General features: G+C 47.7%; 1 protein-coding gene across 2 annotated transcripts in view; it reads left to right on the top strand.

Moving 5' to 3' along the window:
• Window positions 1-7,928, top strand: part of EHHADH (enoyl-CoA hydratase and 3-hydroxyacyl CoA dehydrogenase) — a 53,915-nt gene extending 45,987 nt beyond the window's left edge. For both annotated transcript variants that reach the window (XM_039489689.1, XM_039489690.1), the window contains exon 7: window positions 6,423-7,928. In XM_039489689.1, the coding sequence (XP_039345623.1) occupies window positions 6,423-7,693 (1,271 nt within the window). In that variant the 3' untranslated portion in view covers window positions 7,694-7,928. The remainder of the gene's footprint in view (window positions 1-6,422) is intronic.
• The last annotated feature ends 7,603 nt before the right edge of the window (window positions 7,929-15,531 follow it).

The following is a 15,531-nucleotide window of genomic DNA, read 5'->3' as shown; positions in this document are numbered from 1 at the left end:
GTCCAAGTCTCCCCTTGTCTCGACCACCCAATTTTAGAAAAAAACCCACAAGTGTTATCCCTCCTGGGTATTCTAGTGTAACAAGGCTCCAGATGCTTCCACTGCTCTTATCACCATGCTACTGAAAACCTCCTTTCATACAGGCCATTGAAGAGTCAGATAGTAACTTGGTAACCAACTATTCTGGGCCAAAAATGAACTTGGCAAGCTCAGGTCTTGTCCATGGGCTCAGGTCTGTGTCCTAGAGGATGAAGTACCACAAGGATGTCTCACTGCCTAGGACAAAAAATACTCTTTGTGGCTCACCAGTGGAAGATCTGAGGTCCTGATGCCGAATCCACTTTCAAACCCCCAGTTGTTGACGAAAGATCTGGTGGAGGTGGGAGGAGGGGCAGCAGGCTGGCAGCATGTTTTTAGTGTTAACATCTGTATTCTGTATGCATTCAGTTTATGGGAATGGACAGAAGGACACGTACAATCATTTTAAATTACTTTACCTTTGTTGGTTTTGTAAATGAAATTTTAGTGGTATGTTAACTTTGATTATGATGTTACAGATCTTATTTTTCCATTATTGGACCCAACACAGGCATAAATAAGAGTTCTGCTGATATTTCCCATCAGAAGTAAAATGGCTGTCTTTGAAAACACATTTTCAAAATCTTCGTTCTTGTTGTCAAGATAGGAAATGTTTTGTGTAGCACGTTTGTATGTATAACACGCGGTCAGAGCTACATCAGTGATGACAGGCTGCTTGTGGAAAAAATACTCCACCTTGTTTGACCTGCATTATGGAGACTTGAGCTTGTTTTACTGATGACATAATTTCAGCCATTCTTCATAAAGCAGCTTTAGATTAATTTTTTAATCCCCTTGGTTTGTGTTTCTTTGTTTGGCTGATAGACTTTCATTTGAAAACCCAGTCAGCTGGATTTTGGATTAAAAAAAATCATTTTGATAGAATTACTGCAGACCTTGTCTAGTTGTGGCTTTATTCTGGATGTTAACAGTGCTCACATTCAGAGTTCCCCTTTGCTTTATAGGAGTGCATGGCACATGAAAAAAACCTTTAAACTCCACTGGCATTTTACTTTTTATGTGGTTCTCAGACTATTTTTGATTTATTTATATTACTGTAGCATGCAGGAGCCCTAGTCATTGTGCTAGGTGCTGCACAAACCCAGAACAAGACTGTCTCTTCCCCAAGGAGCTTACAATCTAAGTATAAGAGACAAAACATGGAGAAAGACAGGGGAGTACAATGAGACAATATGAGTGATAGGCAGTGGGCCAGTAGCCCAACCATTGTCAAGTTTTTTGTAGGCATCGCAGCAAAGAAGAGTTTTAATGAAGTATTTGAAGGAGGATATTGAGTTAGTTTTGTAGATGTTTACAGGGAGCTCCTCCCAAGCATGAGGGGCAACGTGGGAGAAAGCACAAAGGTGTTTGTTTGAAAATTTGACAAATGAGCAATGGAGGCTGGCGTCATGGACCAGCTGAAGGCAGGAATCAATGTTTCAATAGCAAACAAGAGAATGGTAGGGTGGGGCTAGGCCATAAACAGCCTTGAAAATGAAGACATGTAACGTATGTCTGATGTGCTAGAGAAGCAGGAGCCAGTGGAGGGATGCAAAAAGAGGGGCGACATAGTCAAAGAAATAGGCTAGGGAACTGATCTTTCCAGCAGAGTTCTGAATGGATGTGAGCAGGCCAAGATGGCATTTGGCAAGAACAGGGAAAAGGATGTTGCAGTTATCAAGGTGCAAGATGAGAGTTTTAGAATTGAGGATGTATAGGAAAGACCATTTCTGAACAATGTTATGTAGAAAGAGTCTGCAAGATTTAAATCTAGCCTGGGTGTGAGGATGTAGAGAACAGTGTGAGTTGAAGAGGACAGCCAGATTACAGGCCTGAGGGACAGGCAGGATGGTGGTATTGTCCACAGTGGTTGAGAAAGAGGGTTGGGAGGGAGACTAAGAACTCTGTTTTAGCCATGTTCTCTTTGAGCTGATGGCTAGACATCCATAAGGAGATGTCAGAGAGACAGGCCAAGATTTTAGTTTGGACAGGAGTGGAGATCTGACCTGACAATCATCTGCATAGTTGAATTTATGTTTGTGGATGAGATAAGGTACAGAGGGAGAAGAGAGGTCCGCAGACAGAGCTCTGTGGAACCCCCAGAAGAAGTTTGAGAGAGGATGAGGAGGATCCTCCAAAGGACAAGCTAAAGGAGTTGAGGGATGGGGCAGTAGTTGGAGAGGCAAGTGGGGTCCAGGGTAGGATTTTTAAGACAGGAGAGACTAAAGCATGTTTATGGCAATTTTTGTTTTTTTCCTCCTATTTCCCCTGGCTCCTTTTCATCTCTAGGCTCATGGATTGTGCTGTTCACAGTCACTGTTTGGACTTCCTCTCTTGGAGTTATGTCCTAAACCAGGGGTGGGCAAATTTTTTGGCCCAAGGGCTACAACTGGGTGGGGAAATTGCATGCAGGGCCATGAATGTAGGGCTGGGGCAGGGGGTTGGGGCGTAGGAGAGAGTGCGGGATGTGGGAGGGGGTGCAGTTTGCAGGATGGGGCTCAGGGCAAGGGGTTGGGGTGTGGGCTCCAGTTTGGCACCCAGGGCTGGCTCTAACTTTTTTGCCATCCCAAGCAAAAAAAAAGAGCGCCGCCCTGCCGTAACAGCCCCCCCCACGAGCGCCGCCGAAACCCCTGCCCCTGAGTGCCGTGCCACCCAAAGCCCCATCCCCCAAGTGCCATGCAAGCCCCGCCCCTGAGCGCCACCCAAGCCCTCGCCCCCCCAAGCGCTGTGCCACCCAAAGCCCCTGCCCCGCCAAGTGCCGTGCCGCCGGCCCCAGCGCCATGCCGCCGGCCCCGAATGCCGCGCCGCCCAAGCCCCCGCCCCTTCAAGCGCTGCCCGGTGGAAACAAAAACAAACAAAAAAACTCCTCCAGCGCTGCCCCGCCGAACCAAAAAACCCGAGCGCCGCCCCGCCCTGCGGTGCTGCCCCAAGCACATGCTTGGTCGGCTGGTGCCTGGAGCCGGCCCTGTTGGCACCGCTTACCTTGAGCAACTGCGGGGTGGCAGCAGCGCGGCTAAGGCAGGCTCCCTGCCTGCCCTGGCCCTGCGCCACTCCCGGAAGTGTCTGGCACCATGTCCCTGCAGCCTCTGAGGGAGTGGGGAGCAGAGGGCTCTGTGCACTGCCCTGCGGGTACCTCCCCCAAAGCTCCCATTGGCCACAGGCAAGGTCAGCTTGCGGAATCCCCTCCCCCATGGGCTACAGGGACGTGGTGCTGGCCGCTTCTGGGAGTGGCGCAGGGCCAGGGAAGCAGGGAGCCTGCCTTAGCCCCGCTGTGCCACAGGGCTGGCAATCCCACAGGCTGGATCCAAAGCCCTGACGGCAATCCCGTGGGACACAGTTTGCCCACCCCGTCCTAGACCCTCTTCAATCTGGCTTCCACCCCCTGCACTCCATTGAAACTGCTCTCAGCAAAGTCTGTAATGACTTCTTCCTAGCCAAAGCCCAGAACCCCATCTGTCTCCTCCTTGATCTGTCAGACTCCTTCAACACAATCGACCATGCTCTTCTTGAAATTTTGTCCTTCCTTAGCTCTCAGGACTCTGTCTTCACCTGGTTCTCCTCCTACCCGTCTAGTTGCTCCTTCAGCTTGTCCTTTGGAGGATCATAGAATCTCAGGGTTGGAAGGGACCTCAGGAGATCATCTAGTCCAACCCCCTGCTCAAAGCAGGACCAATCCCCAAATCCCTAAATGGCCCCCTCAAGGATTGAACTCACAACCCTGAGTTTAATAGGCCAATGCTCAAACCACTGAGCTATCCCTCCCATTACCCAAATTTAACTTTTGTTGTAATAGTTGTATTATTTTAACAGCATTTTCAATTAGCCCAGTAGATTGTGGGTAACCTGGACTAGATGTAATATGTTTGAAATCATATGCTATGGCAAAACTTAAACTCTTGACTGTGAAATTGAAGTCCATTATCAATCATTACCACATGGAGAATGCCATGCAAAAACTGATTTAATTTTATTAATGAATTGTTTGGCACAAGTGTTTTCTAGTATAGCTATTTCAGGAAAATGCAAAAAATAATCAAGAACTATAGCATAAGCATGTCCTTTATATTCAAATAGGTTGAAACCTACTTTAGACCAAAGTCTTGTTTTCTAGAATAAATGTAATAGGCTGTTTAGACTGAGCATTTCTACATTTTTGATGTATGTCACTCTCTTTTATGTAAACCTCTATGTTTTGGTTCATTTGTGGTCAATACAGAACTTCTCTTTCTCTACCTTTACTTTTTTCTGTGGCTAAATGTCCCTCATGTATGTGTTTCAATATCTCTGCTGTTAACACTAAAGGAATTACTACCCTATTGCCTTTAAACAGCATTCCTTGAATTACTGAAAAGTCTTTAATAAGTTGACTACATGGCTTCAGTATCACTTTATTATATCATTTTTCAATAGTTGTAATAATCTTTTGTAAATTCTCAGTCTGTCTAGTTGCTTGTACAATTTCTTCCCAAACTCTTTCTGATATAGGAAACAATTTTAAATACAACTACATGTGCCACATCTTCCTCTTCAATTACATTGGTTATATCATAAACTCTAAAAAGAGTATCAGTAACAATTAATGATTTTTCCTGGCTGATATTCTAATTTTAAATCAAATGCCAAATTCCATTTCTAGAGTTTGAAATTCCGCGTAGCACAGGGTCTGGAAGATCAAGTTCTGTACTTCACTAGGGTTAAACTCTTGTTTCCTCTTGCTTAGGTATGACAGTTTTCTGCATGCATGTTCCAAAAACAGATAAAAGTTCTGTAGCCCTAATTTACAGCTGGAGAACTTAGGTACTCAAAAGTGCCTTGCAAAAGGGTCACACTAGAAATCAGTGGCAGAGCTGCAAATAGAATCCAGATTCCCTGATTTCTACTGCCCTGCTCCAGGTACCTCCCATATGATAATGTATGAATTGGAGAAACGACTTAAATTACACAGGGGTATATGTGCTCTGGATACCACCTGTGACGGTGCTGCCCGTGGGAGCCAGCTGAGGTCACTCAATCAGGGTGAACTGCAAACCAAACGGGGCAGACAAACCCCAAAGCTGGTGATTATTCCAATACTTAGATTTACCAAGCCAGCACAAAACAGCTTCTATAGTACCTCACTGGTCACTTAGAAGTCCAAACCACGCAGTTCCCTTAAAGTACCCAGACTTAGGCCTCCGTCCAGACACACCTGTCATATATGATGATGATTCCTGAAAATCTTATCTCATCATATAGAAGAAAAGGTTCTTCCAATCCCAAAGGATCAGTCACATACCCAGGTTCAATTATAACTTAGATCTTACCCAAAATACACGCTATAGCCAATTCTTATTAACTAAGCTAAAATTTATTTAAAAAGAAAAGAGAGAGAGTGTTGGTTAAAAGATCAATATACATACAGATTTGAATTCAATTCTTGAAGTTCAGATACATAGCAGAGGTGATCTTGTAGTTGCCAAAAGTCCTTTCATATATAGTTCTTAGGTTATAGTCCAATGTCCATATTCAGGGTGGCTCCAGTCAATGACTGGGGATCTCAATCCTTGTGGCTTAAGGTTTCCCCCTCTTGAAACCCAAAGCAGATCTGAGATGAAGCAGGCTCATGTCCCAGGCTTCTTATACATTTCCAGCAGCCTTTCGGCCTAAGGAAACAATAGGCTTAACTCCTTCTCCCAAACATCCTGGCAATTAGCACAGAGTAATTTATTCATTAAACAGTTTAGATACAGGTTACCACAACCTTCAAAGAGACACATAGACAATAATACTATTTCACTCAAGTATCATCATAAATGTTAATATTCCTTTTTTGATCTTTGAATTAAAACTATAGCAATAGACACGACTTGTTTGCTTACATCACAAGACTTGAGCAAACATCTACCCTTCTACCTCTAACAATGCAGACTTGCATTTCAAAGCTCTATTCATTTACATATCTTCCTAACTAGTCCTTAAGGTTCACCCATGGGTCAGGTCAGTCGGTGAGGTGAGTTAATTAACTCTTTCTGGTCCTATCATCTTTCAGTGAGATATTATATCACACTCATAACGTCACACCACCGCAAAATGGTTCTTCATCCTTGAATAGACATTAGCTTGCCATTACATCTTCACTTTTCAAACAGTGCTCCAATTAGCGCTCTAAGTGCACTCAAAGACAGAATTAAAATGTTGGTTTCCCCCCAATTTTCCATTTACTTTTTTCCCATCTACACTCCCGTGTTTATTTGCACAGAGACCTACTTTATGTGCTGGAAGTACCAAAGGAGCCCATTTGCAGAGGTGCACTTAACAATTCCTAGTACTTACAATCTCTGTTTCTCTCTTGCTTTTATCACTAGGACTGGGAACAATGGGCCGAGGCATTGTGACTTCTCTGGTGAAGGCCAAGATGTCCGTAGTAGCTCTAGAGCAGGATCAGAAGCAGCTGGAGGTAGGAGCAAGAGCTGTGACATCCCTTCTAGAACATGAGGCTTCAAAAATGCAGTGGATTGGCCAACGCCCAGATGCCTGTGATCCCGCCCTTCTCCAGTTCACTCTGGACTTCAGTGTGTTACAGGATGCAGATCTAGTTATTGAGGCTGTGTTTGAGGACATGGCACTGAAGAAGGAGATCTTCCATAAATTGTCAGCAATCTGCAAGCCAGGGTCCTTCTTGTGCACTAACACCTCCACCCTGGATATTGATGAGATTGCTTCAGCCACCAGTCGCCCTCACCAGGTCATTGGTACTCACTTCTTCTCACCTGCCCACGTAATGAAGCTGGTAGAAATAATCCGTGGTCGTCACACATCGCCCATCACCATTGCCACTGCCATGGGTTTAGCCAAAACTATAGGCAAAATAGGGGTTGTAGTAGGGAATTGCTTTGGATTTGTTGGGAACAGAATGATGGCTCCTTATGCTGAACAGGCAGTTTTTCTGCTAGAAGAAGGATGTAAACCAGAAGCAGTAGATCAAGCTCTAGAGGGATTTGGTTTCAATATGGGGCCCTTCCGAATGTCAGACCTTGCTGGGCTTGATGTGGGCTGGAGATCTCGGAAAGGGCAGGGCCTGACTGGCCCCGAACTGGCTCCAGGAACTCCTGCTCGCCTGTGTGGCAGGAGGAGATACAGCCCACTGCCTGATCTTCTATGTGAGAATGGAAGGTATGGCCAGAAGACTGGCATGGGCTGGTACCAATATGAGAAACCTGGGGCTAGAATAGCTAATCCAGATCCATGGCTTCACAATTTCCTGATTGGGTATAGAGATGCCCATCATATTAAGGCACATTTCATAGACGAGGAGGAAATCCTGGAGCGCTGTCTGTATACCCTCATCAATGAGGGCTTCCAGATCTTAGATGATGGAATAGCTTCTGCCCCAGAAGATATTGATGTAATCTACATCCATGGCTACGGATGGCCAAAGCACAGAGGTGGCCCCATGTTTTATGCTTCCACCATCGGGCTACCTCGCATTCTGGCTAAACTGCAAAAATATTCTGAGGCCCATCCTGACATTCCCAGAATGCAACCCAGTGCTTTTCTGAAGAAATTGGTGTTCGTGGGAAGCCCTCCCTTGAAGGAGTGGATGTCCCATGCAGGACACCAGAGCAGTAAGCTGTGATGTCCCTGCAGCCTGCTCTACGCGTTCAGCCACTTGTCTCGTGGTGACAAGTATCTCTCACTGCCATAATCAGTGATGTCTGTTCCAATCAAACCCAAAGCACAGCAGGTGAAGACATAGGCGGCAGGTTTGTATAATTTTTGGTGGGGCCCAAAATGGTGGGCCCCCCCCACTCCCGCCCTGTAAGCCGATATAAAATGAAGCTACAACACGTCAGTGCCACAAGATTACAAGGTTGGAGAAGGGGTAGGGGGTTCCAGGGGCCAGTCAAAGGACAAGGAGCAGGGGGGGTTGGATGGGGCAGAGGTTCGGAGGGGCAGTCAGGGGACAGGCAGCAGTAGGATAGGCATGGGAGTCTAGGAGGTTTATCAGGGGACAGGTAGGGGGTGGGGTCCTGGGGGGAAGTTGGGTGGGGTCTCAGGAGGGGGCAGTTGGGGACAAGGAGAAGGGAGGCTTAGATAGGGGCTGGGGTCCCAAGGGGCAGTTAGGGGCAGTTGTCTCGGGAGTGGGTAACGAGGGACAAGGACCAGTGGTGCTTAGATAGGGGGTGGGGGTCCTGGGGGGGCAGTTCGGGCAGAGGTCTGGGGAAGGGGCAATCAGCGGCCAGGGGCTGGGATTCAAAGGGCTCTGAGCTGCTGGCAGCCACGGGGAGCCCTGAGCCCTTTAAATCCCAGCCACCGTGGCTGGGATTCAAAGGGCTCTGGGCTCTCTGCCCCTGCGGGCAGCCCAGAGCCCTCCGATTCCCAGCCCCGACTGAGATTTAAAGGGCTCTGGGCTCCCCGCGGTTGCAGGCATCCCAGAGCCCTTTGATTCCCGGCTGCGGCTGGGATTTAAAAGGCTCTGGGCTCCCTGCGGTTGCAGGCAGCCCAGAGCCCTCTGATTCCCAGCCGCGGCTGGGATTTAAAGGGCTCTGGGCTCCCTGCCGCAGCGGGCAGCCCAGAGTCCTCTGATTCCCGGCCACGGCTGGGATTTAAAAGGCTCTGGGCTCTCCGCAGCAGCGGGCAGCCCAGAGCCCTCTGATTCCCGGCCGCGGCTGGGATTTAAAGGGGCGAAACCTAGCTCCAAATATTGGTGGAGCAGAGCCCCTGATTTTGAATATTCCTGGGGCTTTAGCTCCACGAGCCCATATAAGTTGGCGCCCATGGGTGAAGAATAATGTCTGGCTCAGCTGAGCGGAGTAACTACTCCCTCTAATGGTAGTTGCTGTCACTTTCCTTTCCCTGCTCACAATGCATCCATCCTTCCCACCTCACTAGTGCACTACACATGCCCTCAAGCTGCCGGTAGGAGACCACTTCTGGCTGACTGTTTCCTGACAAGCTGCACTCACCTGACTGCTGGATCCTAACAGCTGGTGTTCTTAACTGCCTGCCTCTCGTCATTCCTCTGGTGAGGGAGGGAGCAACTCCTGACAGCTCTTGAGACAGTTGAAAGTGGGAGGGTAGACCAGGGGTCCTGGCTCGGGGAGACAGAGCCAGTGAAGATTCACTGCAGACAGGTATCCTCACCTAGCTCTGCCTCCCAGCAGCTACAGCTCTCCTCTTGTTCCTGCCACAGAACCCTCTAGTGACCAAAGGCAAACCGTAGGAACTAGTCCCTGTGGGAGAGCCATCTGGGAACCATCCAGTTTACTAAGGATTCATTTACACGATGGACCTTCCCCTCCCAAAGGGAACAGATTAGACTGTCCCAGATAATGGTCTCTTCACGGAGTGCACGTTTGTAGGGTTTTGGATTGGCTGGAGGGAGAGGAGAATGGTACAAAATGGAACTGTGCATTTTGGAAGTAAATTGTGATGCAGTGAAGAGAGCATCCAGGGCTAGCATCAGCACCTACCTCCACCCCCAAAATAACACTAATAAACACAGCCCAATCACAGAAGACTATGACCTGCTCATTAGCTAGTGGCTGGAAGATCACATCCTTTCCCCCTCCTTCCTGCCCTCCAACCTCTTCCTCCAGACAAAAGTGCCTCCTCTCCAAGAGGGAGTGTGTGTGTGTCTCCAGAACTCCTCACCTGCTTTTCTAGCCTGACTGCTGGCAGCTGCTCAGCGCAGAAGGCATGGAGGGCTTTGTGCACTATAAGTGACAGGAGAAAAGCCTTTTTGTGGCACTTCAGTGTTTCAGGTGTACAAAGGGCACCATGGAAAGTAAATGGGCTCAAGAGCTCTGCAGATAGGAGTTGTGCTGCAGGCAGGGAGGGAAGTCTCCAGCAGATAGAACAGGAAGAGAAATATTTGCTTTTCTGAACTTGGCCCTGAGGGGTAAGGACTCCTCTTGCTCTTGTGCAAAGAGCACAGCTCCCAGTCGCTGGTGGTTGAGCCTGGTGGCTCCAGAACACACAGATTCTCTTGTTAGGAAAAGCAGCTTTTCAAAAGCCATATCTGAAATCAGACTCTGCTTTGTTTCATTAATTTTTAATAAAGCTGATTTTCATTTTCTGTCATCACCTACATTGTATTATCAGGTGTTGCTGCATTGTCCTCCCACATGTACACTGGTCACTTTTTTGCCCAATGGTATCAGATATCAGGGTCTTGCAGGTCAGTTTCCTGGGGGTAGACACCCACAGCGCCCCCAGGAAACTGGCAGACCCAACAGCTTCAGCCACCTGTGATTGTCTATAGATAAAAGAACCAGTTGATGGTAGCCATCAACACCTTCCAGCATAACAATGCACCCCATGTCAGCTATTGGAAGGGAGGGCAGAGAGTTTTAAAACACTGACATCCTGAATGACACATCTCCTACAACAGTGGCTCTCAAACTTTTTTACTGGTGACCCCTTTCACATAGCAAGCCTCTGAGTGCGACCCTCCCTTATAAATTAAAAACAATTTTTATATATTTAACGCCATTATAAATGCTGGAGGCAAAGCGGGGTTTGGGGTGGAAGTTGACAGCTTGCGACCCCCTGAGGGGTCCCAACCCCTGGTTTGAGAACCCCTGTCCTACAAAGAAAGAAAATAAAATGGAGGGAGAAATAGGGGACATACAGATCTCCTGGCAGGAGAGGGAGACTGGAAAGGAAACACAGCACCTCTAGCACATAGTGGAAGTGGGAATGGGTGACAGAGCCCCTGGCATGAGGGAATAGGCTGCCGGGAGTTCCTGAAATAGGAGGGGCCGGCACACAGGGAGTTTGTGGGAGGAATGGAGAGATGCAATAAGTGCCTGGTGCGTGCAACGTGCTCAGCCTACGCAAGCTACCAAATGTGCAACCTTCTAGTTTTGGCTAATTAAGCACAATAGTACGAATGTACAAACCTTTTCTGAAGAGCCCAAACATTGGCCCTGGTCAAGAAACTACAGCCAAGATTTTCAAAATCGGAGTGTAAAGGTAAGACTCCTAAGACATTTTCAAAAGTCCTGAGTACTCAGCAGCTCCCATTTTGTTCTATTCGGATTTATATGCCACGAACATCTCCATGGTCTGAACCAGGGGTTGGCAATCTGTGGCACACATGCCAAAGGGGGCATGCGGACTGATTTTTAGTGGAACGCTGCTACCAGCCAGGGTCCTGGCCACCAGCCCGCTCAGCCCACCGCTGGCCTGAATTACGGAACCTCAGAACAGCAGCAGAATGAGCCGCTCAGTCCGCTGCTGGTCTTGGGTTCTGGCTGCCGGCCACTTACCAGCCAGGGTCCTGGCTGCCAGCCCTGCTCAGCCCGCTCCTGGCCTGGATGGACAGAACCCAGGCCACCAATGGGCTGAGCAAGGCCAGCGGCCAGGACCCTAGACTGGCAGCAGGATGAGCCACTTAGCCCGCTGCCGGTCTGAGGTCCCGGCCGCCAGCCCCTTGACAACTGGGGTCCCGGCTGCCGGCCCTGCTCAGCCTGCTGCTGGCCTGGATGGACAGAACCCAGACGGAGTGAGGCCAGCGGCTGGGACCCTGGCTGGCAGGGGCCAGCGGACAGAATGACAGATGAGTGGCTCATCCCGCTGCCGGTCTGGAGTTCCATCTGCTGCCCGCGCTGCCGGTCTGGCACACGAAACCTTTTACTGGCACTCGCAACCTTAAATTAATGAAGAGTTAGCATACCACTTCTCAAAGGTTGCTGGCCCCTGGTCTGAACACTACCAGCAGTATATTGAGAGACATAACTAGCATCTGCCATATGTGTGGTTCTTTTTTCCTGTCCTCAGATGGAAGACTGTAAGGATTTTTTAAATTTAATTACATTTTATTTTGTGTGCCCTGTGTACTAGCAAAAGGCAGGCTAAAGATGAGTGTCTTGCACCTGAAATGGAAGGTGCAGAGGTTTGTGGAGTTTCTTAGGACTGGTCTACATTACAAAATTAGGTCAATGTAAGCCACCTTGTATTGACCTAATTGTGCATGTGTCTACATTTAAACTTATCTTCCACCAATGTAAATGCCCCATTATGCAGCCATAGTAACACCACCTCCCCATGTGGCGTTGAGCCATGGTTGATGTACAGAGGTTGATTTAGCACAAGTGTAGATATCGCATTAATTATCTCTGCACTAACAGTCCTCCAGCAGCTGTCCCTCAATACCTGATACTGACTGCTCTGGTCACAACTGTGAGTGCTGCTGCCCAGGAGTTACATAGACCAAAGCCCATCTCCCCCCACATTTAAAACCCCCACCAATTTTTTAAATGCCTTTTCCTGGTTGTCCAGCTTGGTGAGCACACCTCTATCTGCTCTCCATTGTTGCGCGCAGCTGACCGTGCTGGCTACATGCTCCAGACATGCTCCTGCTTGGAGCAGACAGGAGAAACTGGATATCCTGAGCCGGGCGGAGAAGAGGTTGTGCAGGAACAGCTTAGAACCAGCCGTAGAAATGTCGACATCTACAAGCAGATTGCTTGGAGGACACAGTGGAAGGGTTACACCATGGACCTGCAGCAGGGAGACCAACAGTCAATCCAGTGCAGAGCCGCAGACCTGCCTCTTTTACAAAGAGCTTCATGCCAGACTTAGAGGAGACACCACCAGCAGCCTGCACACCACTGTAGATATCTCCAAGGAGCCTGAGTCACAGGCCTCTGTTCTGAACAGTGAGGAGGAGGAGTATGGGGGGCAGGTGACCAGGGGATCCAGCTGCACAGTGAGCCAGGACCTGTTTTTGACTCCAGCACAGTCCAGTCAGTGCTGGTAGTCGAGCACGGGTGAGCCTGGTGCAGGGGAAGGATCCTCAGATAAGTGTGTAAATAAATTTTCCATTACAGGGATGGCGCCACCAAATTAGCAGGACACAGCTTTCAACTTTTCATTAATTTACTTGTGCTAGAAGAGGTAGTGGTACAACCAAGAGAAGTAGAGTTGCTATCTGCTTCTCATTCCCCTCTGGAGTTATGCAGAGGGGGCCATGCAGAGCAGTGTGTTATGTACACAGGGATGTCCCTTGAATCCTCCTGAGAGATCTCAATGAAACATCCATGGAGATACCCTGCAATCTTCTCCTGAAGATTTCTAGCCTTGCTATAGAGAGCTCCATTGTGCCTGAGGAGCAGAGGTGTCAAGTACATTCCTGGTTCTGCACTTTCCCTCCCCTTTTCCCCATCCACACACCCTCAATTTCAGCGTGTGTGTACACATGCACGAGAGACAGTTCAGACCCAAAAGGACCATTTAACCCTCTAGTCTGACCTTCTGCATAACAAGCCCATGAAAAATTCTTGCACTGAGCCCACCAAAAGGAGCCTTGTACTTGTCAAGTGTATCTTTTAGAGAGACATCCAGTCTTGATTTAAATACTCCAGTCATGGAGAATCCACCACATCTGACATCTCTTGGTAGTTTGTTTGGTTAGTAATCTACAATAACCCCTAAGACTTTTCCACAAAGTCTCTGTTTTCCAGGATACAATTCTTCATCCTATAAGTATGCACAACATTCTGACCTGCCTTTTAAAATGCAAGTTGTTTAGTTGAGCACAGATTACCAAGCAATCCAGATCACTCTCACCTGTCTTGATTGTTTATTTATCACTTGCTACCAATCTTTATGTCACTTGAAAACTTTATCTGCAATGATTTTATATTTTCTTCCAGATATTGACAGAAATCTGACCAGGGTGTTTGTGGTGATGTCAGTTAATATGGTATGGTGGGAGCAAGGGCAGCTTTCGCAGGAATTCATGGGTGTAACTACAGCCACAGAAACCCTGCAGCAGGGGCTCCTGTCTCACAGGGTTGGGCCCAGTTCCCTGCTCTGAGTGATGCAACCTGGCACAGGGGTTGGAGCCGCTGCTGCAGGGTGAGCTCGCTCTCCAGCCTCCCCCACAGGGCCTCCCATCCTCAGCAGGTCAGGATTAGGGTGAGGGCAGAAGGTGCTGCTGTGGTCATTTAGTGGTGAAGAGGAGGAGGTGGTGCCCATGGAGCAGGAATGCACCCATTGAAATGGGAGGCTCCATCCACCACTGAGTTTTAGTCACCAGATGGTTACAAGTTTTTCTCTTAGAATGGGAGCCTTGTTCAGTCTTTGAAGACAGGCTGCATTGTTGTTAGTTTTGTGGGGTAGTTTCTTTTTGGGGAACTGTTGAAAGTAGTGTGCTAGGTTGCTCTTTGCCTTAATCCAGGGGTCCCCAATGCAATGCGCCCACGGGGGCATCTAAATGTGCCCGCGTCCTGGACGGCGGTCGAGCATCCACCAAAATTCAGCGGCATTTCGGCGGCAACACCTCTGGATGACACCGCTTGCCACCGACAAGCAGATTGCTGCTCCGGGCCAATGGGAGCTGCAGGAAACGGCGTGGGCCGAGGGACTTACTGGCCGCCACTTCCAGCAGCTCCCATTGGCCCAGAGCAGCGATCTGCAGCCAGTGGGAGCCGCGATCGGCCAGACCTGCGGACGGGGCAGGTAAACATACCAGCCCAACTCACCAGGGGCTTTCCCTACACAAGCGGCAACCCCTGTTTGAGAAACCCTGATCTAGGGGTCACAATGGTTAAACAATTTGAGTTTCTAGTGCCATGCTGTGACAAAAAGTGCTAATGCAGTCCATGAAAGAGAAGAGTAGGAGTAGGGAGGTGATTTTACCTCTGTGTACAGCATTGGTGAGACTGATATGGGAACACTGCATCCAGTTCTGGGGTCCATATTTTAAAAAGTATGTTGAAAAATTGAAAAGGGTGCAGGAAAGAGCCACAAACTGTGCAATTTCCAGACCTTAACATGTTTGCATTTCTTTTAAGTGTAACCATAATTCTATGTTTCCTGGGTTTATAATGCTTCATTTTGAGATAAACTACTGTATCCCAGTAACATTTTTGCCTTTAAGTTACTGATATGTATTCTCGCCTTAAGATAGAGTTAAAATAGTTTTTGTCTGGATATTTAATAATCAACTGAATATTTGCTGGGGACAATTTGAACAATCTATAAACTCAAATATATTAGTGAAAGCTATTCATCAAATGATTTTGAACATCTAATAAAAATTATGTTTGCAGACAAGTCATGAACAGAATAAAAGGCTAAATTGACCAAATAAACTGTTTGATCAGTTCTATCAATAGTCCATTTTACTAGAGCAGTCCTCAGACCCAGGATTCTGACTAACAACTAAAAAATATGCTGATGACTTGACTATACTCTTGCCAATGCAACACTGTCTATAAAGGAGTTTATTCCCACCAGAAGCACACTGCAAGACATAGGCTCTAGAGGTCATCCTACAAAAGAATGAAATCATAATTAGAAAAACAAAACAAGAAAACCCCAGACCAAATTAAAATGTTATTTTGGAAGCAGAGATGCTGAATACATGCTGAAGTGTTACATAGCTAGCCCTGATAATAAATATCACAAAGAATTTCAAGCTGGCTATGAAAACATTAGAAGAGGAAAGGCAAGGAGGTCTTA

This window comes from Mauremys reevesii, linkage group 9 (assembly GCF_016161935.1).
Source record: "Mauremys reevesii isolate NIE-2019 linkage group 9, ASM1616193v1, whole genome shotgun sequence".
Classification (NCBI taxonomy): Eukaryota; Metazoa; Chordata; order Testudines; family Geoemydidae; genus Mauremys; species Mauremys reevesii.
The sequence above is the reverse complement of the archived record's forward strand: the minus strand, read 5'-3'. Positions and strand labels throughout refer to the sequence as shown.